A 23677-nucleotide genomic window follows, 5' to 3' on the forward strand; every position below is an offset into this window, starting at 1 on the left:
TACGAGTTTGTATCGTTTAATAATCGAGTTTGATTTCGTGTTCATGAATAGCTCATTTAATAATCGATTCGAGCATGAGTCGAGTTTATTCGAGCCGATCTCGAGTAGCTCAACTCGTTTACACCCCTAAGTATCAGGGTACGTATGAACGTTGTTCTCAAGTTTGCATATATATATATATATATATATATATATATAGAGAGAGAGAGAGAGAGAGAGAGAGAGAGAGAGAGAAATGATTTTTGAATGTACATTACTTATACATCTTTTGTACATCACTTTTTTAAATCAATCATTAGATTTGTAGAACCTACAATGATTTATATGTAGGTCCTAAAGATCCAATGATTAATTTAAAAAAGTAATGTATAAAAAATATATAAGTGATGTGCATGTAACATGTCTTTTATATATATTGGTAAGAAAGTGAAGACAAGATATATATGGAAATTACGTACTCTCCCTGGCCTATATATTGATAAATAAATAAATAGTTACATGATGGAGCAAGAAGGATTGCAGGGGTACTCCTGGTTCATCTCGTGATAGATTGGGTGGTACGGCCACACCACTTGCACTGCCTCCCCATCCTTTTTCTCTTCTTTCTTATCTTCTTTCTTCTCTTCCGCCACGCTTACTATATCTGCATGCCCCACTTTCTTCCGGATCAGCGTCGCAAGTTTGACTGTCAATCCCTTCCCCCTTCACCTCTATCTGGTCCTTGTCCTGCCCTTTCAAACTTGCTGCTTCCACCCGTGCAAATGGATCGGAATAATATATAATTCTTATTATGTCGATCTCTTTAATAAAAACTATATATATATACACAACATGTTGATATATAGAGTAATGCTACACATCATCCTTTTGTCCTCCTTTTGTCCCCCCAAAATTGATGTGACTCTTAAAATCACCATTGAATTTATGATAGATCACTATTGAATTTTGATCCAATGGTGATTTTAAGAGCCACATCAATTTTAGGAGGATAAAAGGAGGACAAAAGGATGATGTGTAGCATTCCTCTGATATATATATATATTGTTACCTGGAACGCTGACTGCAATCTTCATGGCTTTGGTGCGGGCCTCCTGTCCAGCCATAATACAGAGAAAAGACTTCTGCCCATCCATGGACACCCTGAGAACCACAATTTGCTGCAGAAAGAATTTCAATTAGAAAAAGAGCTAGAAAAAAAGAAAAAGAAAAAGAAAACAGCTTTCTTTCTTTTTGATTTACTAATATTAAGTACTTAAAAACAAAGCCATTTCTATAGCTTCATGGTGTTGGTTAATTTGAGATTATATATTGTTGATGATATTTTTGAACCGGTGACATGGCATGATCAGAGATGTCCTTTCTTCCTCATGCTGGCCTGCAAAACAGGAAAGACCCGCCGGGGGTTAGCCGGCGGAGCCTCCTCCGACGATCAAGTCAGTCCAGTATTTATGTGAAGAGGGGAGACAGAGAGATCTCAGAGAATAATGAAAATTACCTTTTAATAATTTTTATACTCCCTTTTTATACCCCTATGTGTTATATGTCTCTTTTACCCCTGTCAAGCGCAGGGCTCCATGTAGACGTTTTATATCTTCTTTGACTTGATTTGACTGGCCTAATAAATACTATAGGCTGCTCATGACCGAGGCTCAAGATCCAAAGACCAAACCGAAGTCCGAAGTCTGAGATTCCATTATAAAGGCAAATCTGGCCCCACATTGATAGGGGACAAATATTCCCTAACATATATGATTGTAGGCCGGGGAGATCGAGAATGGTGAAGATCGAAATCGAAAGTAGAACTGTGTTAACTGTTAACTTGTTATTGTAGGAATTGAACGTCGTTTGGGATACGTCTATTTATTGGCTTTTCTGGGACTAGTCTACTAATCTGGTTGTGTGGACTTTTCTGTCTGTTGATTTTCTACGAAGGCTCTGTTTTTGGCGTATTAACACAATTAGCACGATGAATCAAACTAAGACTTTCAACAAAAACGACTCCTCCCGGCCGGATACGCGGAAATTTAATTATATTTATATTTCTTTCCAACACAAAATTTAATTATATTTATATGAGAAATGATTCCGACACTCATTTCTCACAACAGTTTCACAACAAGCTGACGTGGTTGGTAATATTTTATTATTTTTTTGTTTTGTTTTTACAAAAAAATAATAAAATATTACCAGCCACGTCAGCTTGTTGTAGGACTGTTATGAAAAATGAGTGTAACGATCATTTCTCTATTTATATTTTTGGAACCACTTATATAACATTTTCCATACCGCGAGGTCTTGGAAGGAGACACAAGATTTGAGTCCCTTAAAGGCCCATTGTGTTAGGAATTATTTGTTTATTTATTTTTAAAAGATACTGTCGCTTTTAAAATCTGTTTTTGCCTTATTATTCCATTTACGTATTCGGCAGAAATTCGGGCACAGATAAGTAGATAGTATTGATAAAAAAGAAGTATTGATTTGATTGGAAATATTGAACTCAGGGACAGAGGGTGCGGGAAAAAAAAGTTTATTAGATTTTTTTTTTTTTTTTTTTTTTTTTTTTTTTTTTGTTATTTTGCCTATCGGACCTAGCAGGAAAATTTTTTTGGCCCATTCACTTTTATCATATCTTTAACTGGTTTCATCTCACTTAAAACAATAGCTTTATTGTTAAAATTTTGTTATTTAATATTTCGTAGTTAGCAACGGACATGTCTAAGAAGAGTAACAATGAAAGAAACTTTACAAAGTTGTAGAAATTTTGTTCAAAATAAATGAAAAGGGTTTAATAAAGCAATGCATTTGAAGAAGACATGTGTGAACTCAAAGAGTCACACACCTGAAAAAGCTTGGTTTCCTAAGAATACATGACAAATGTAACATAAACTTGAGATTCATTTTAATATAGCAAGATGCATGGCATTAGAAAAGTCTAAAAAAAATTTCTTTTCATTTATTTTGTGTTGAGTTTAACCGAACGTGTTTTATATATAATCAGAGACAGAAGGAAGAGGACCGAGAGGGGGCAAAATGCCCTCCTCAACCCCTCAATATATTTTTTTTAATCCCCGGTAATAGTCGTCCAGATGTCTTCTTTGCCCACTTGGCAGGCGGGTGTGGGTGAAGTGACAAGGTAGGCGGGTGTGGGTGAAGTGATCAGGTAGGCGGGTGTGCGTGGTTTGGACTTTGGAGACAATCGCGGCTCCCACTTGAAAACCTTGGAGACAAGCACGGCTCCCACTTGGCAGATGGGGTGCGCATGTGGGCTAGGTAATGGGTTATGGGTAGTGGGTTAGTGGGCTAAAGGTAATGGGTAATGGGTATTTTTTTTAAGGGAATTTGAAATATTATAAATGATTAGACAAATTAAGTTCAGCATTTACAATTGTCGAGAGACTTAAAGGGTAAGAATCAATTGGACCGTTGGTGTCGAACAACAAAGGCTCTCCCAAAGAAAGGCTATAGGAGTAAAACGGTATTAGTTGTTAATAGTGTTTTGGTATTAAGAACAATAAATCGTAAGTTATATTTATACATTTTAAACAATTATTATTATTATTTTTTTTATAGTCACATTTTTTTAATTTTTTTTTTCAATTTTCCCCCTCTAAACCAAAATCTTGGCTCCGTTACCGTGTATAATATAGTGTGTTTTGTATAACAATTAGTGGGATACTGTGTTAGTTAGAATGTGTTGTTCTAACAAAATGAGCAAGAGAATGTTAGGTTCAAGAGCCATGTTCTCCAGGTAAAGTCTTGCGAGAATGCCGAAAAGCAAAAAATTTATCTAACTAAAATTTCTGTACAGAAATTAAAACCTTTTTTTTTTTCATTTTTTGAATCTTTCGACAATGATGGTTAGGTCATATATTTTTTTTGAGAGCCTCCAAAATTAATTGAGGGAAAACTATACTTAAACCCCAAACCACCGGCTGTTTTTTAAGTAGCCCCCTAAACCACTAACCTTCGCACTATAGCCCTCCAAACTATCAAATAGTGCCAAAAGACCCTTTTTTGTCGAAATATTCCTATAGTACCCCTACCACGTGTCATATATTCAATTAAAAAAATAATAAAATTAAAAATTAAATATATATATATATATATATATATATATATATATATATATATATATATATATATATATATTAAAAAAAATAGCTAAAAAAAATTGAAAACAAAAAAAATGAGGGGTAGCTCGAGTCACCCCCATGGCCGGTCTAGGGGTGGCCTAACCCTCATTATTATTTTTATTTTATTTTATTTTTTCCTCTTTGGCCTTGTAGGGTGGCCAAACCACCCCCGTGGCCATTGGAAGTGATTCGGCCACCTTTAAAGGCCAAACCCTCAACTTTTTTTTTTTTTTTTTTTTTTTTCTCTCTCTCTCTCTCTCTCTCTCTTTGGCCTTGTGGGCTGGCCGAACCAGTACATGGGACTGGCCACAGGGGTTGTTGACCTTGGCTAAAATGGGGGGTGGTCAGCCACCCGTATTGTCCAAAATTTGGTGCAGAGCCACCCCTTCATATTTTGTTTTTTTAGTTTTTTTTTTAAAAAAATATTTTTAATTTTTCTTTGATTTTTTAATTTAATTTTTTAATCTTTTTAATCGAATATATAACATGTGGCAGTGGTATTATAGGAATATTTCGACAAAATGAGTCTTTTTGACATTATTTGGTAGTTTGGGAGGTCATAGTGCGAGGGTTGGTATGTAGTTTAGGGGACTACTTAAAAAATAGTTGGTAGTTTAGGGGCTTAAATATAATTTCACATTAATTAATTAAAAGAATTAACTTGAAGTGTTATTCATAGTACCGCTATACTAATGAACTTGTAATTAGCTGTATTTACTACATTAAACACTAATTATAGTATTATATAGCGGAAGACGAAAACTAAAGATACGACGAGAAACTAAAATATCTTCAATAATATCATTTACTGTTATCAATGCAAACACATTACTTGCAGTGAAATATTAACTACAATATTTAATGTGATTTATCTATGCTACAAAAAGCCTAATTATATATATATATATATATATATATATATATATATATATATATATATATATATATATATATATGAGCCATTCGCCTAACATCTTTAGTCCAGTGAAATACTCAACCCAATTGTCCCTCAATTTGTTTATCTGCAAACCACCAAGGGGTTTCACAGGTGGAAATGTAAGTGGTTAATGAACCTTAAGTAACAAAATGACCCCAATAAGTGACACCATCTTTAAAATAGCCCAATGAAGTGACAAGTGTGCTAAAATATTGATACATCAAACTCCAAGGTGTGTCAAAAGAAAAGTCGTGTTAATTTGTACAAGAATCTTCTCTTGTTAGAGTATGAAATAAAATTAGTTGTAATGAAAAGGAAGTTAATTAACAATCACAATTTGAGAAAAAATAAAATAAATGGACACGTTAATTTTTCATCTGACGTTTACATAATCTTCAACAGGTTGATCTCAACCACTTTGGCCAGTGTCACTATAGCATGGACAGTTGTAACGAAAAGGAGGTTAATTAACAATCACAATTTGAAAAATAAAATAAATTAATTAATTAAATTAAATTAATGAACACATTAATTTTTCGTCCGACATTTACATAATCTTCAACTAGTTGATCTCAACCACTTTGATGTCATTATAGCAAGCAGATTGGGTAGTTGTTTTGTTTTTGTTTTTGTCCTTTTTACATGCTTATGGCCTTTGATCATTTTCATTTGACATTTAAGCCCCGTTTGTTTCAACGTAAAGCATTTTCTGTTCGAAAATGTTTTAAGTTGAAATTATTTTTTAGGAAAACAATTTCAACTGAAAACATTTTTCCAAGATTTGGCTCGTAAGGAAAATCAACAAATGTTTTTTTATATTTTCATTCAATCATATTAACCTATAAATATCAACTTTCATTTACAATATAAAAAATATTAATATAAAACAACTAAAAAAATTAACCTAAAACTTATGTTTAATTAAAAAAAAAAATACACATATATATTGACTAACAAACACTACAAAAAATTTCATCATTAGCGGCCAGCAAATTTGGCCGCTAATAATGTTATTTTGGCCGCTAAAGAGTGGCCGCTAATAATCCGACGCTAAAGACTATTAGCGGCCACTTTTTTGACTCGCCGCTAATAATTATTTTATAGCGGCGAACTCGGTGGCCGCTAAAAATAATTTTATCCGCCGCAATTTTTTTGTTAACCGAGTCTAAAGTCGCCGCTAATACGAGACTATTAGCGACGACACGTTTGTGGCCGCTAATAGTTAAACTACTCTGGTATTATTAGCGGCCACAATAGTAGACTATTAGCGGCCACATAATAGTTAAACTACTCTGGTATTATTAGCGGGCCACAAGTGTGGCCGCTAATAGTCTACTATTAGCGGCCACATATAATACCTAAGTATTTTAACTATTAGCGGCCACATTTGTGGCCGCTAATACTATTAAAAAAAATATATATATATTTTTTTTAAAAAAAAAAAAATTAAGATCCATTCATCCTCACTGCATTAATTAAATCTCTATATGCAACTAATACTATTAAAAAATGAAGAAAAAAATATATATATATAAATATAAATATATAAATATATATATATATATATATATATATATATATATATATATATATATATATATATATATAATAGGAAGAAAATGTCAGCTATCTACCTATTAATTGTAACAATGTATAGTTGTAGCTAACAAAATAAGAAAAAACAGAGTATGCAGAAAAAAAAAAAAAAAAAAAAGAAAAAAAAAAAAGAAAAAAAAAGAAAAAAAAGAAGAAGAAGAAAAAATAGAGTTAACATACCCTATTGGCTTCTTTTTGTTTTGAAAATGTCAGCTCTCTAACTACTAATTGTAACAATGTATAGTTGTAGCTAACAAAATAAGACTTGAAAGCAAGCAAGTGTCATGCCACTTATACTACCTATAAACTGGTGACACAATCACCCTTCCTATGCAAAAGTTAAAAGACTTGAAAGCAAGCTTGTGTCCTCTTGCTTTTGTCTAAAACAAAACTAAAAAAAGACTAATTCTGTCTCACATAAAAATAGGAAGAAAAGAATTTGCTCAAGGGGCCATCTCCTTAAAAATAGTTCTGAGTTTAAACAATTATATATATATATATATATATATATATATATATATATATATATATATATATATATATAAACTTTTGTTGGGGTCATGGCCCACTAGTCTTCATGTGGCTATGCTACTACTTGAATTATTACAAATGATATCATAGTAAGTTAATAATACTATGTGGTGGTGAAGCACAACATGACATAGGCCTTGAGTCTTAGCGAGGATGTTAGGGATTTGTGTGAAGGGCATTGTGATACCCCAAAGAGTTGGTCCCTCTTAGGTGAATAAATTGCCCACATTGATTGAGTTGATTATAATGCTGCTCATGAGGTACTAACTTGATCAAACCAAACTATTAGAAATTAAAATTAGCACAAACTTTCTATCATGAGTTGAAATTTCAAAAATATATGTGTATCTTCATTTTGGATGATTGCTTAGTAAGGCAGATCGCATCATTGCTTGCAGAGGGAATCAATACAGAAAGATGAACACTCGCAAACTGCAATGTCCAATTACAAACAGTATTAAAGGTTTTTACTTTCTAGAATAAGTAAACATCAGACCCAGCTGTTCACATAAGGGATACAATCACACATGGTCACCTAAGCTTACAAACTAAAAAAACCCATGTACTTTTCTTTAATAAATACAATCAAACTGAGTTGTTCACAGGGAAGTAAATAACGGGATTACATTTAGTCACTTGGCTTGCAAACTTGAAACAGTCAAGGATTATTAACTCTTAAACTTCCATAAAAACAACAATGTATCAAGTGCCAACATCGCAACTTTCCTCAAAGGGGTTAGGTAATGCTCCTCTACATTCAAATCATAAAATGACAAGAAAAATAACTGTGTTTAGCATATCTAGCTAACAGGATCCAGCCAAAAAGCACTCTACGAATTTCTCAGCTGGAAAATATAAACAACTATTTTCATTATGTTTAGAGCATGCCAACTGAAAATTACAAGAGTCTAGCACGTCCTTTTACAAATGCATATAAACTGCATGCACAACACCTAGGAAAGCAAAACTGACCTCAGGAAACTGGTAGTTAATATCCCTTGCCAGATGAAGTCCATCAGCCTATGAATCCTTGGTTGGAGTGCCGAGAACACTGCATATTTTGTATATCTCATCTGCTTCACTGCAATAGTAGTAAAGAAGACAACCACCACTTAGTGACTATCCAATTAGCATGTCTCTACCTAGATATTTATTGGATTTCAAAACAAGATTCAAATCATAAAAAAAAAATAAAAAAAATTGCATCTTTTGACAGATTCACAACAAAATACAAAAAGAAAAGGGATAGAAAGAATATCGGAGAAAGAGTGAATAAAGAAAATAGTTGCACCTTTGCGCTTTTAATGAACTTGCAATTATTTATTCAAAAGAAAAAAAAAATTAAAAAAAAAAAGTGAATCTGGAAAATATTTATATGGTTCCATGTAAAATTTATCCCTCATCAAATCAATCAGCATAATTGATTGCCAGGTAAGTCTCTCCATGTACAATAACTAACAATTGAAAGGATTGTACAATATTTAGAAAATAAAATACACGTACCTAATACTAGGAGAAAGAGGACGGAGAGTGAACAACTCAGACATGATAGCCCCCATTGCTCACATATCTAGAGGTTGAATGAAAGGCATAATCATTCGTAAGCATTACATCAACAGAACAATTGGTATTTGTATAAGAAACCACACTTTCATTCCAACGACACTTACCAACTTTAGAACTATAGAGGTATGACTGAAGCAGCACTTCAAGGCTCGATACCTGCAATATTCACATATTAAATGTCAATATACCACATGAAATATACAAGCAGAGGTCCATACATTAGATTAGAAGGACAAGAAAACACCAACCAATTCCGTATACAGTGGTTGCGAGTTGATTTCTCGAGCAAGACCAAAATTAGGAATCTTAATTATGTCCTTTGTGACCAACAAGTTCTCTGCAAAGACGTTTTCAGGTATTAGTTGCAAACTACAACAAAAGAAACTGGCAGCAAAATAAAAATATGCAAATACAATAAGAAATGGGGCGCATGGTTTAAGCAAAAATTAAAACACATTCTAATATAATACAAAATGCACCATTTTTTTTTTCCGAATCAAAATGGACCCATACATTTTCCAAAATATCTTTCGGCAATATACCCCACAAAAAATGACTCTTTGATTTGTCATAAATTCAACCGGGTATTTATGTTTTTGATGAATAATAATTTATTAAGAAAAAGAGCCAACAGGGTATTTATGTTCTTCCACATATATTTCGGAAATATCTTTGGTTTCTCTTCTGCCAATCAAGTTACTCCACCAACATAGATAATTACCTGGCTTAAGGTCAGGATGAAAATATCCACACTGGTGCATGTAAGCAAGACCTTGAAAAACTTGAAAACACCAATTCTTGAGTTCAGCTTCAGAGAAAAGCTTTTCTCTGTCTTTCATGAGTTGGTATACGTTGAATTCCTGAAGTATAAACGTTATTAAGCAACTAAAAGTAAATAACCAATTAAATATCAAATCACACATTTATAGCAAGCAATTGTCAAGGAAAGAAATGCCACTAACCATGTACTCAAAGACAAAATACAAGATGTCATTCTCTCTAATGACTTCCTTAAGTTTCACAATATTTGGATGATTCATTTTACGTAGCGACTGCCATTAGAAGAAATCCATGATGTATTTGTAATAGTGCAAAGCCAAAAATAGGAAAAAGAAAAATAGCAGATCATATTACCTTCACTTCTCTCAGATACACACTCCTCCCATGACTAGTACTTTTTCTTCATTTTTTTAATTGCAACCTGTCACAAATAGAACAAATGGTGACTTCACAAAAATACATTACTAAATATTCTGGTTGCAATGAAGCTTAAAACACTTACAACTTCACCAGTATGCTTATTAATAGCTCTCCAGACACTCCCAAAGGTTCCATCACCAACTTCCTTAATTAGATTGAACCTAGAATAAACCAAAACCCAAGTATAAGCAATCCACACAACAACACACAAACACCATAAAGCAAGTATCGCATTAAACCAACTCACCTATCCATTCTTATGGAACAAAAGCAGCTCCTCTTTATTCAAGGAAAGTAGAAGAACACACAAAAGATATATAGCATTTATAGTACTCTTTTTTTTTTATAAGTAAATAAAGTTTTATAGTACTCTAAAGTAAAGATAAAAGATAATTTAAAACAAATAGAAAAAATTCCACCATAAAACTCTAAAAAACTAATCAAGGGAATCAAAGCATATTCATAGATCGAAATCTGCCAAAGAAAAAAAATTGCTGCATACTATTAAACCCCTCGCTCCCTGCCTCGCCGGATCTCTGTTCTGGCCACCGGAAATCGCACCTCCGTCGACCCACCGGAAAATCCAGAGTCTCTGGCCCCCGACCGACGACCCAGCACCGAGCGTCGAGCCTCCTGCTCCTCCAGCGTCAACTTCACTCCACAGGAACCGCCGGACTGCCTTGCATCGCCGGAAGTCGGGCCCCAGGTCGCCGGATCGCCCCAAGTTCTCTCCTCTCCCGTCGATCTCTCACTCTCCCTCTCTCGGCATCTCTCTCTCTTCCAATCTCTCACTCTCTCGATCCCTCTCATTCTCTGTTTCACTCTCTCTCTCAATCCCACTCTATGTGAAGCCGGGAGAAAGAAAAGTGAAGAAGAAAAGAAAAGAAGAACAAGAAAGAATTGAAGAAAGAAAGGGCAGGCTAGGGAGAAAGGAAGAGAAAAGAGGAAAAAGAAAAGGAGTTTGAAATTTTTTTCCAAAAAACAGGGGGCGCGCGGGACACGAAAAATTTTGTGTCCCGCGCGCCACCAAAAAAGTAAAAATATTATTAGCGGCCACTTTTTTGGCAGCTAATAGTTTTATTATTAAGCTTTTCGGAATTTTCCACAGCTCCCTCTCTCGAAAAAAAAAATTATTTTTTACAAACAAATTAAAAAAATTAAAGAAAAACAAAAACAACAAAAATGAAAAATGAAAAAGATTTTTTTTAAAAAAAAAAATGAAAATTTTGAAAAAAAAAAAAAAAAAAAACCGAAAAAGAAAAAAGTAAAAATATTATTAGCTAATAATCCATTATTAGCGGCCATATAAAAAATTACCCTTTTATTTATTAATTAGTAGAAAAAGACAAAGGGTAATTTCAAACTAATGATATTTTTCGGAACATTTTTGTCAAATTTGAAATGTTGCCACTGATAAGTAGTCAATAGCGGTGACATTTTGGGTCGATCGTGATAAATCATCCGATCGATCATGATAGATCATCTGATCGATCATGATATATCAATAGGATCGATAGATCATCCGATCGATCATGATAGATCTATAGGATTGATAGATCATCCGATCGATCATGATAGATCAATAGGATCAATAGATCATTAGATCGGCCTTGATCAATCAATAGGATCCATAGATCATCCGATCGATCGTGATGGATCAATAGGATCGATAGATCATCCAATCGATCGTGATTGATCAATAGGATCGATAGATTATCCGATCGATCGCGATAGATCAATAGGATCGATAGATCATCCGATTGATCCTGATAGATCCATAGGATTGATAGATCATTCGATCGATCATGATAGATCAATAGGAACGATAGATCATCCGATCAATCATGATAGATCAAAATGATTGATAGATCATCCGATCAATCATGATAGATCATCCGATCGATCATGATAGATCAATAAGACTGATAGATCATCCGATCCATCATGGTAGATCATCCGATCAATGAATGATAGATCAATAGGACCAATAGATCATTAGATCGGCCTTGATCAATCAATAGGATCCATAGATCATCCGATCGATCGTGATCGATTAATAGGACCGATAGATCATCCGATCGATCGTGATCAATCAATAGGATTGATAGATCATTTGATTGATATTGATAGACCAATAGGATCGATAGATCATCCAATCGATCGATAAGACCGATAGATCATCCGATCGATCTTGATAGACCAATAGGATCGATAGATCATCTGATCAATCTTGAGAGACCTATAGGATCGATAAATCATCCAAGATCGATCAATCCTATAGGTCTATCAAGATCGATCGGATGATCTATCAATCCTATGGATCAATCGCGATCGATCAATAGGATCGATAGATCATCCGATCGATCTTGATAGACCAATTCGATCTTGATAGACCTATATGATCGATAGATCATCCGATCGATCTTGATAGACCTATAGGATTGATAGATCATCCGATCGATCATGATAGATCAATAGATCGATCGATCACGATCGATAGATAATCCAATCGATCGTGATCGATCAATAGAATTGATAGATCATCCGATCGATCTTGATAGACCAATAGGATTGATAGATCATCTAATCGATCGATAAGACCGATAGATCATCTGATCGATCCTAATCAATCAATAGGATCAATAGATCATATATCGATCTTGATAAACCAATAGAATCGATAGATCATTTGATCGATCATGATAGAGTTCGACTGATCAGACTTCACACAATGAAGGTTTAATCGATTAATATGATTGATAAACCATCTGATCGACCATAGTGCATTAATTATGAAAACAATTTTTTTTTTTTTTTTAAAAAAAAAAAAAAAAAAAAAAAAAAAAAAAAAAAACTAGTTTTCTATTAATTTTTTTTTAAAAAAAAATAAAAAATAAAAAAAAAATAATGATTTTTTTTTTTGGTTGAAAGAAAAACCATAAATCAACTTTTTTTAAAAAAAAAAAAAAAAAAAAAAACCAATTTTTCGAAAAAAAAAATGAAGATTTTTTATTTTTAAAAAAACTAAAAACTAAAAATTTTGAAAACATAAAAAAAAAATAAATAAATAAATAAACGAAAAAAGTAAAAATATTATTAGCGGCCATAACAAAAGTGGCCGCTAATAATCAACTATTTGCGGCCATAAAAAAAGTGGCCTCTAATAATCAATTATTAGCGGTCACTAATAGTTTTATTATTAGCTAATTGCTTCCCGGAATTTCCCGCAGCTCCCGCTAATAATCAATTATTAGCAACCATAACAAAAGTGGCCGCTAATAATCAACTATTAACGGCCATAAAAAAAGTGGCCGCTAATAGTTTTATTATTAGCTAATTGCTTCCCGGAATTTCTCACAGCTCCGGCCAAGTTATTAGCGGCCACATTAGTGGCCGCTAATAATCAACTATTAGCGGCCATAACAAAAGTGGCCGCTAATAGTTTTATTATTAGCTAATTGCTTCCCGGAATTTCCCGCAACTCCCCCGCCAAGTTATTAGAGGGGACCCGAATTTCGACGCTAATATTAATATTTTGTGTATTAGCGTCCATTTTTAGCGGCCACAATTAGGTGGCCGCTAATAGTTTATAAAATAGCGGCAACTATTAGCGGCCACTTGTATTTGGCCGCTAATAATATGATCATTAGCGGCTACTATGTGTTGGCCGCTAATAATGTGGCCACTAATGATGAAATTTCTTGTAGTGAAAGATAATATATTTTCAAGTTAGGAGAGCCATAAATAACATTCAACAATACATTTAAACTCTCGAGAAAAATTCAATCGTAAATATTACCATTCAAGTTCAACCACAAATATAGCTATCAAGTTTTGCACAAAGTACTTCCATTCAAGTTCAATCATGTATATTATTACAATTAAGTTAGTATTCTATTACATATCATTAATACATAAATTCTGATCTCTATGGTTTTTGAAGAATTTTTTCTACCAAATCTTTCTAAGTCTAGTATTGGTTGCCAAAAATGCTCTTGTGGCCTTCTCATCGTACATCAAGGGGTCAAATGAAAATGCAATTAACCATAACTTCGTCATATCCTTCCATCTTCATTATGAAGAAGGGTTGGGGAGAAAAAGAGTATGTGAGAATAGAAGGCATTTGGAGGTAGGATTAAGATGATCTAGTTCAATTGCTTGACCATTTTCCTGCCAGGCAGGTGTTTGGGAAGCTCGAGTATGTTATTAGTGGCAACTTTTAGAGGTCCCCGCTAATGAGATATTATTAGCGGCGACCTTTAGCTGTCGCCGCTAATGAGACATTATTAGCGACCAATGTTGCCGCTAATATTTTCCCACAATAGCCCATGCAAGGTAAAAAATTTCCGCCAAATTTTTAGCGACGACATATTAGCGTCGACCCAAAAGTCGACGCTAATATTAATGTCTTTTTTTTTTTTTATTACTGTCCACTATTAGCGGCGATACAAATGTCACCGCTAATGGTCGATTATTAGCAGTGACATTTAAAAGTCGCCGCTAATAATCAACTATTAGCGGCCACTTTGGTATCGCCGCTAAAATGTTGAACGCTAATGAAGCAGATTCTTGTAGTACCTACTCAGGCAAGTAGGCCCCATATCGAGCCCTCTCACAATTGGTTGCCTAGGTGTGTGAGAGTGTGACGGAAAATGGTTTACACAAATGAGAAGCGTAAATTATTTTACGCCTCGTGAATTTTATTTTTTTTAGTTAACTGAAAACATTTTGAGGTTGACCAATATTTTATGCGGCGCCAAATACTCAAAAATAAGAATTTTTTTTTTCTTTCAAAATAATAGTAACAAACAGATCGAGCTTTAATATAAGCACAAAAACTAATTCAATTAATGACCGAATTTCAACTTATTAAAGATATTATTGAAAATACAATTGGAGGGTACAGGTTGTAGTGATATTGTTTTCACTTCTCGATCAAGACATTTTGATTTCTCCAACATGTATGTGATTTATTATTCTCAATACTATCATTTTTTTTTTTTTTGCTTTCCTTTCTAAGACGGACATATTGCCGAATACCCAGGACCTCCAAAAAAGAAATGGGTTCCATAGCCTCTATTGTTATTGTTGGCAACACTTATACTATAGCACGAAGGCTTCGTTGCATATGCTACCAATCCGTGATCAGGGTCATTGAATCTGCCTGTATAATCTATATATTGAATATTGCGAAAATAACTTGCTTTTTCCATATCCTTCACTCGGAAAATGTCCACTCCCCATTTGAGTTGATGTGTGATGACCCCCTTGGCCTTTGTTGTAAATCTCTCCTCCCTAGCTAACTCCGGTAGCACTGGTTGCTAATCTTGTGAAGATTAAGTGAGGCCAGTATCCAAGTACCTGATCTTGCACTTGTAGCCACCAATTTCCTTTATTCTGAGTTAATCATATAAGTTGGAGAATTTAGTAAACTAGAAAATGAATTTAATTACAGCAAAAATAGACATGAAATAGATATGCATGTGCATATATATATATTACCTTGTATATGGTTATTCCAATCTCGTATTGCTTCGCTTTGTAGCTTGAAAAAGGCTTTATGGGAGAACCATTACAAATCTACGGTTTACTTGCACGAAACCAGGACAGTCAAGATTGTAGCACCCAGTTCTTTGGTACCCATCACGCTAATTACAACCACATAAATTAATAGCTTGATTAATTAACGATTTGACACGTGCATGCATGCATTCATGCAATATATAACATTGCTTTGATGGGGATTATTCCTAATGCTAATTTTAAGTTAATTATATCATGCATGCATGGAAGGAAATGAGCCAACTCACAGTCCGGTATATGAAAAACCTAGTTTGCCTGTCTTGCGAATTAACCTGGAACCATGAAATTATTGATGAGAAAAAAATTATCCTCCAAATGCTTAGATAGTTAGATGTTACAATTTTGTTTTGAATTTGGGGTGGTTGTGGATGAGTTCCATCGACAGCGGAAGAGATTTTGGCCCTCAAGGAATGGAATCATAAGAAATCGCCATAAGATGTAGTTATCTTAGTTAGCTTTTCAGAAATATGATGATGTACATGTTGAAGTGCTGTTAGGTTTGTAGAAGAATTGATTTGAGGTTGTTGTGAAACAGGAGGCCCTATTTGGGAAGAGGTAGTTTTGGAGATGGGAGGGGGAGTGACCATAGACGTTTGTCTTGATAGGCTTTGATACCATATAGAGTTTATGATTGTTTGATGTTTCTGCCTGCCTTAACTGTAGGTCAGTGATCTTCATATATACCAAATATAGAGTTAGTCCTTTAATAGGACTTTACAAGATAGAAGCAAAGATGATAAGCTTAGCAAGACTAGAAGTAGAAACCTAAAACTATACAACTTGCTTGTAAATGACTATCAAGATAGTTTAAATAAATTAGAACTCATATTCAAATCTAGATAGATTAATGTTTATCAGATGATAAAAATTTATCTAGTCTAATATCCCTATACTCTGTCCAAAAATTGGCAGCATAATGACATATTTATAGCTAGATTATAAATATCTCGCGAGCATGGCATCATGATAGTGCATGCATGATACAATTCACGTTATAGTATGGACATAATCCTAGGTATTATTTTATTATCCTAAATATTTTGTTATATTCTCATTATTTATTTCGACAAGGTAACAATATATCTATGAGGTCTTAACGTCACTTGGGCATGCATTATGACAATTATCATACCATTTACTCATATTTTTATACGGACATTATTATGACATAGATATAAATATTATTAAAATATTTTAGTGTTCTCGGGCATTATAATAGTGCTATTGCGAAGTTCTCAATTTTATTTGGGTATTACAAGGACTCTCTCATAATTTTATTTTTTTATATACTAAATTGAATATAACAACATTATATAGATAAAATATTAATCTAAAAAGTCTAAACTTCGTAGACTAATTTTGACATTATAACGACATAATTTGAAAAAAATGGGCATACACATAATTGAAGAGAACAACGAGAAGAACTCACTAAACTAATTTGTAAAAATTATCCTTTTTAGCCCCGATATACTATTTACCCTTTTTAGCCCCGAAGTGACCATGCAGTGCCACTTACAACACGTACTTGCTGGGTGTGATCACGCCCATCAAGTGGCTCTAGCCTTCTTTTTTATTTTTGTAAATTTATGGTTCTATTTTATTATTATTAACACTCTAATTCTATTGATTCATTCTCAGCCATCGATCGTCAGAAAGTTCTGACTCCATTTGACCTAAATAAAATTAAACTTTAATTTGAGGTCTACGATAATTCCATTTCAATTTCCATATTTTATTTAATTGGACCTCAACCGCATGCACTCCGATTATCTCCGAATTTTTACCAAGTCCTTTCAACATGTAACTCTAGCATACCTTAAAAATATCCTACGGCAATTTTTACATCGAAAAATTCATTTGAATTTGACCTCTAGCTAATTTCTGAGTCCCACTCGATCTTTTGATGCAAAATGGGAAACAATAATATTCTTTTGTGATATTTGATTTTTCTCATGTGTTACGACCCTCCATATATAAATCTCAAACATAGTCTCCCCATTTAATAATTTCTAATTTCGGGAAATTAAATTATTTAATAATCATTTATAATTAAATTATTATTCTCATGTTTGCGTGTGTGTTCCACGTACGCATGAACTGGTTTGTGATGTACAAACTTTTTTTCTTTTTCTTTTTCTTTCTTTCTTTTTTTTTTTTTTTTTTTTTTTTTTTTTTTTTTAATGAATTAAAATCTTTATAAACCAAACTCATCAGTACAAACTCTCCAATCAAATTGAATACAAGCGTTCCAACTAGATACAACCAAACTGCAGAATCAGCTACAACCGAAACAGAAAAAACTCACTAGTTCTCATTTGAATTATAACAACTCAAACATTAATTACAAGGAGAATCTTAGAGTAAACTTAGCCAAGATCCTAATTTTTACTTCTCATCTGATTCTAGATATCACCTTCTCTTCGGTCAAGAAAGTATTACCATGCAACAAGGTGTTAATTCTCTGCAACCATAAATGATAAACAGTAGCACCAAGAGAAAGTGACGTACAAACTTGCTAGCTTGCAACTTTTTCAAGTTTTCAACTAGCTTGTAATTGGTATTAGGGTAAGAAAGTGATGACAAGATATGTATGGAAATTACACTCCCAATATATTGATAAATAAATTAATAGTTACAAGATGGAGCAAGAAGGATTGTTGGGGTACTCCTGGTTCATCCCGTGATAGATTGGGTGGAAATTAGGCACACCACTCGTGTACGGACACACCACTTGCACTGCCGCCCCATCCTTTTTCTCTTCTTTCTTCTCTTCTTTCTTCTCTTCCGCCACGCTTACTATATCTGCATGCCCCACTTTCTTCCGGATCAGCGTCGTAAGTTTGACAGTGTCAATCCCTTCCCCCTTCACCTCTATCTGGTCCTTGTCCTGCCCTTTCAAACTTGCTGCTTCCACCCCTGCAAATGGATCGGAATAATATATAAGTCTTATTATTTTGATCTCTTTAATAAGAACTTTATATATATATACACAACATGTTGATATATATATATATATATATATATATATATATATATATATATATATTGTTACCTGGAGCGCTAACTGCAATCTTCATGGCTTTGGTGCGGGCCTCCTGTCCAGCCATAATACAGAGAAAAGACTTCTGCCCATCCATGGACACCTTGAGCACCACAGTTTGCTGCAGAGAGAATTTCAATTAGAAAAAGAAAAAAAAAAGAAAAAAACGGCTTTCTTTCTTCTTGATTTACTAATATTAAGTTAAAAACAAATGTAGCCATTTCTATACGTACCTTCATGGTGTTGGTTAATTTGTGATTATATATGATTGTAGGGGAGAGAATGGTACGGTGAAGATCGAAATCGAAAGTAGAACTGTGTTAACTGTTAACTTGTTATTGTAGGAACGTCGTTTGGGATACGTCTATTTATAGGCCTCTCGTCATGTGGACTGTTCTGTCTGTTCATTTTCTACGAAAGACTCTGTTTTTGGCGGGATTAACACGATTAGTCCGACGACTCGTGAGTCAACCAGGCTCAAGTTGCGTTCAGTCAAGTATTCAATTATATAATTAATAACATGCCGATGAATCAAACCAAGACTTTCAACAAACGACTCCTCCTCCCGGGCGGCTACGCGTAAATTTAAGTACATTTATATTTCTTTCCAACACAAAATTTAATTATATTTATATTTCTGGACCCGCTTTACTTGAATAACATTTTCCATAACCCGAGACGAGGTCTTGGTCCTTGGAAGGGAGGCCCAAGATCTGGGTCCCTTGAAGGCCCATTGTTGTCGTGACTCCCGGTCAACGCCAATCCATGGAAGTCGACCTAAACCTACCAGTCGCTTTTAAAATCTGTTTTTGCCTTGCTATTCCATTTTACTTATTCGGCAGAAATTCAGGCAAAAATATGCAGATTGTATTGATAAAAAGAAGTAATGATTTGATTGGAAATATTGAACTCAGGGATAGAGGGAGTGGGAAAAAAATCTTATAAGGTTTTTTTTTTTTTTTTTTTTTTTTTTTTTTTTTTTTTTTTAACCTATTGGACCCTAACAATAAATTTTTTTTTTTTGCCCCTTCCCTTTTATCATATCTTTAACCGGTTTCATCACACTTAGAAGAATAGTTTTATTGTCAAAACTTTTTCCTTTAATATTTTATAGGTAGCAACGGGCATGTCTAAGAAGAGTAACAATGAAAGGAGCTTTACAAAGTTACACAGATTTCGTTCAAAGTAAATAAAAGAGGTTTAATTAGTAAAGAAGTGCATTGGAAGAAGACAGGTGTAGAATCGACGAGTCACACACTTGGAAAAGTTCGATTTCCTAAGGATGCGTGACAAATGTAACGTAAACTTGGGATTCATTTCAGTATAGCTAGATGCATGGCATGAGAAAAGTTTAGAAGACATATATTCGTTTCATTGGTTTTGTGTTGCATTTAACAGAATGTGTTTTGTGTATAATATAGTGTGTTTTGTATAACAATTAGTGGGTGACTGTGTTAGTTAGAGTGAGTTGTTCTAACAAAATGAGCAAGAGAATGTTAGCTTCAAAAGCCATGTTATCCAGGTAAAACCTTGCGAGAACGCCGAAAAGTACACAATTTATCCAACTGAAATTTCTTAGTTTCAATACAGAAACTGAGACTCTTCTTTTCTTTTCTTTATTCTTTTTTTTTTTTTTTAATCCAAAAAATCTTTCTTTTCAATTTTACTTATTGGTTTTTAATTTGAAGAAAATAATAAAAATATAGAAACTGGATTAGGTTTAATATATATATATATATATATATATATATATATATATATTATTTGGCCCTTCACATTAAAATGTTTAGCTCAGTTCCTGATTCAACTCATGTGTTATCATATGGTCCTGCAGGTAGCTAGAACCCGAATCCTTGAATATTCACTGGTTTTATTTGAGACAACTAGGACAAACCTGCATCACAATTAATTTCTTAAGAAATCAAGGAAAAATATTGCAGAGGTGTCTATCGTTCAAATTTTATCAAATCACTCTAAGGTTTAAAACTTAAGAGTACTAGTACACTTAAACATGATGTAAAAGGAAAGAACTATGTATTAATGTTCGTATGCAGGATTTAGGTTATGTTTGGTAAGCAGGATGATTATTTCATTAGCAAAAAAATAAATAACTTTTAATAGGAATGGAAGAAGATGGAATAGAATTGCATTGATATTAGATTATATAATAAGGATCTAACATTTGGAATAGTCGTCATTCCATCATGGACCCTGACTCATGAGAATGGCTATTCCAATGCTTCATTTCGCATTCTTCCATTCTTAATAAAAACAATTCATTTTTCTAATGAAATAATTATCTCGCGTACCAAACATAATTTTAGGTTTTTATACAAAGCCCAAAAGATCAGGTGGGGCTACTAAGCAAGGAATTGAAGATTCATTTGCAATAAAGAGAATACAAAGTGTTATATGAGATTTTTGCACGGTCCAACTAAATGATGGGAACTGGCAAAACATGGGGAAGACCATTGAAGTGAAGCCGGCCTGAGGGCTGGTTGGAGAGCCCTCCTATGGTTGGGTCATATTTTTTTTTTGAGAGTGAGACTCAACAGAAGCATTTATGGCATCCATTGGTGAAGGTAGTGGTTTTCAAAGGTAGTGGTTGTTTGGGGGGGGGGGGGGGGGGGGGGGTTTGGGATGCCCCAAAATGAATCAAGGGAAAACTATATTTAAACCCTCAAACTACCAATTATTTTTTAAGTAGCCCCCAAACTACCAACCATCACACTATGGCCCCCAAACTACCAAATAGTGCCAAAAGACCATTTTTTGTTGAAATATTTTTATAATACCCCTACCACATGTTGTATATTGGATTAAAAAAATAATAAAAATTAAAAATTAATATATATATATATATATATATATATATATATATATATATATATATATATATATATATATATATATTAAAAAAAATTGAAAACAAAAAAATGAGGGGTGGCTCGAGTCATTCCCATGGCCGGTCTAGGGGCGGCCGAACCCTCATCATTTTTATTTTTTCACTTTGGCCTTGTGGGGTGGCCAAACCACCTCCGTAGCCAAGCTCTTGGGGGTGGTTCGGCCACCCTCAACTTTTTTTTTTTTTGGGCCTTGTGGGGTGGCCAAGAACCAGTACATGGGACCGGCCATGGGGTCGCTAACCTTGGCCAAAATGGGGGGTGGTCAGCCACCCTCATTGGCCAAAATTTGGTCTAAATGGGTGGCTCCTTCATATTTTGTTTTTTAAAAAAAATATTTTCAATTTTTCTTTGATTTTTTAATTTAATTTTTTAATTTTTTTTAATCGAATACATAACACGTACCAAGAGAAAGTGACGTACAAACTTGCTTGCAACTTTTTCAAGTTTTCAACTAGCTAGTAATTGGTATCAGGGTAAGAAAGTGATGACAATATATATATATATATATATATATATATATATATGGAAATTACACTCCCTGGCCTATATTATATTGATAAATAAATAAATAGTTACATGATGGAGCAGGAAGGATTGTAGGGGTACCCCTGGTTCATCTAGTGATAGATTGGGTAGGAATTAGGCACACCACTAGCGTACGGCTACACCACTTGCACTGCCGCCCCATCCTTTTTCTCTTCTTTCTTCTCTTCGATCGGCTGCCACGCTTACTATTTCTGCATGCCCTACTTTTCTTCCGGATCACCGTCGCAAGTTTGATTATGTCAATCCCTTCCCCCTTCACCTCTATCTGGTCCTTGTCTTGCACTTTCAAACATGCTGCTTCCACCCCTGCAAATGGATCGGAATAATATATATACATATAATTCTTAGGAATAATTGCACTATTAGTCCCTGAGGTTGGCCTAAATTACGAATCACTCCCTGAACTCGTTTTCCGTCCACCAAGTAAACAAAGTCCATTAGTAGATTATAATACAAATGATATTTACAAGTTGTCTCACTATTTATATGACGTAGCAAACTTAACGGATTCTGTTAACTTGGTAGACAGAAAACGGGTTTAGGGAATGATTCGTAATTATAATTTACCACAAGGACCTCCCATGAATTTTTTGTACCGCAGAGAGTGATTCGTAATTTAGGCCTATCTCAGAAACCAGTGGTGCAATTATCCCTAATTCTTATCATTTCGATCTTTTTAATAAAAAGTATATACATACATATACACACACAACATGTTGATATATATTGTTACCTGGAACCCTAACTGCAATCTTCATGGCTTTGGTGCGGGCCTCCTGTCCAGCCATAATACAGAGAAAAGACTTCTGCCCATCCATGGACACCCTGACCCTGAGCACCACAATTTGCTGCAGAAAGAATTTCAATTAAAAAAAAAAAAAAAAACAGCTTTCTTTCTTTTTGATTTACTAATATTAAATTAAAAACAAATTAAGCCATTTCTATACGTACCTTCATGGTGTTGGTTAATTTGTGATTATATATGATTGTAGGCCGGGGAGATCGAGAATGGTGAAGATCGAAATCGAAAGTAGAACTGTGTTAACTGTTAACTTGTTATTGTAGGAACGTGGTTTGGGATACGTCTATTTATAGGCCTTCCTAGATCGAACTAGTCTATTAATCTGGTTGTGTGGACTTTTCTGTCTGTTCATTTTCTACGAAGATTGGTGAAGGTAGTGGTTTACAGAAGGGGAAAAGAGGGGGGGGGGGGGGGGGGGGGGGGGGGGTTTGTATAGGGGGAGTACGTTGTTGGGTTTAATGCTCACAAAATTAATTAAGGGAAAACTACATGCATCTAATCCTCTAAATTACCAGCCGATTTTTAAGTAGCTCCCGAAACTATCAATCCTTGCACTATGGCCTCCTAAACTACTAAATAGTACCAAAAAGACCATTTTTTGTCGAAATATTCCTATAAAACACCAAGATGTTTCACAGATGAAAAACTAAGTGCGTAAATGCACAACTTGGTAAGTAAATAATCACAAAACTTGTTATACAATGAGCCTTAAGTAACAAAATGGCCCCATTAAGTGACACCCCTTTGAAAATAGCCCAATGAAGTGACAAGTGTGCTAAAATGATACATCAAACTCTAAGGTGTGTCAAAAATAGCATTTTTTTTTTAATTATA

General features: G+C 34.1%; 1 protein-coding gene and 2 pseudogenes across 1 annotated transcript; all 3 read right to left on the reverse strand.

Annotated features, from left to right (window-relative positions):
- Positions 1–494: 494 nt before the first annotated feature.
- Positions 495–23088, reverse strand: LOC133863166 (disease resistance protein Pik-1-like; annotated as a pseudogene).
- On the reverse strand, positions 7528–10218 carry LOC133862490 (cyclin-dependent kinase F-4-like; annotated as a pseudogene).
- LOC133864347 (disease resistance protein Pik-1-like) lies at positions 17762–18921 on the reverse strand. Its single transcript, XM_062300645.1, has 3 exons — positions 18823–18921; positions 18602–18710; positions 17762–18465 (listed from the first exon to the last, which is right to left on the reverse strand). The coding sequence occupies exons 1-3, from the start codon at positions 18826–18828 to the stop codon at positions 18182–18184; spliced, it is 399 nt and encodes a 132-aa protein (XP_062156629.1). The 5' UTR covers positions 18829–18921; the 3' UTR covers positions 17762–18181.
- Positions 23089–23677: the final 589 nt, after the last annotated feature.

The sequence above is a fragment of the Alnus glutinosa genome, chromosome 3, assembly GCF_958979055.1.
Source record: "Alnus glutinosa chromosome 3, dhAlnGlut1.1, whole genome shotgun sequence".
Classification (NCBI taxonomy): Eukaryota; Viridiplantae; Streptophyta; class Magnoliopsida; order Fagales; family Betulaceae; genus Alnus; species Alnus glutinosa.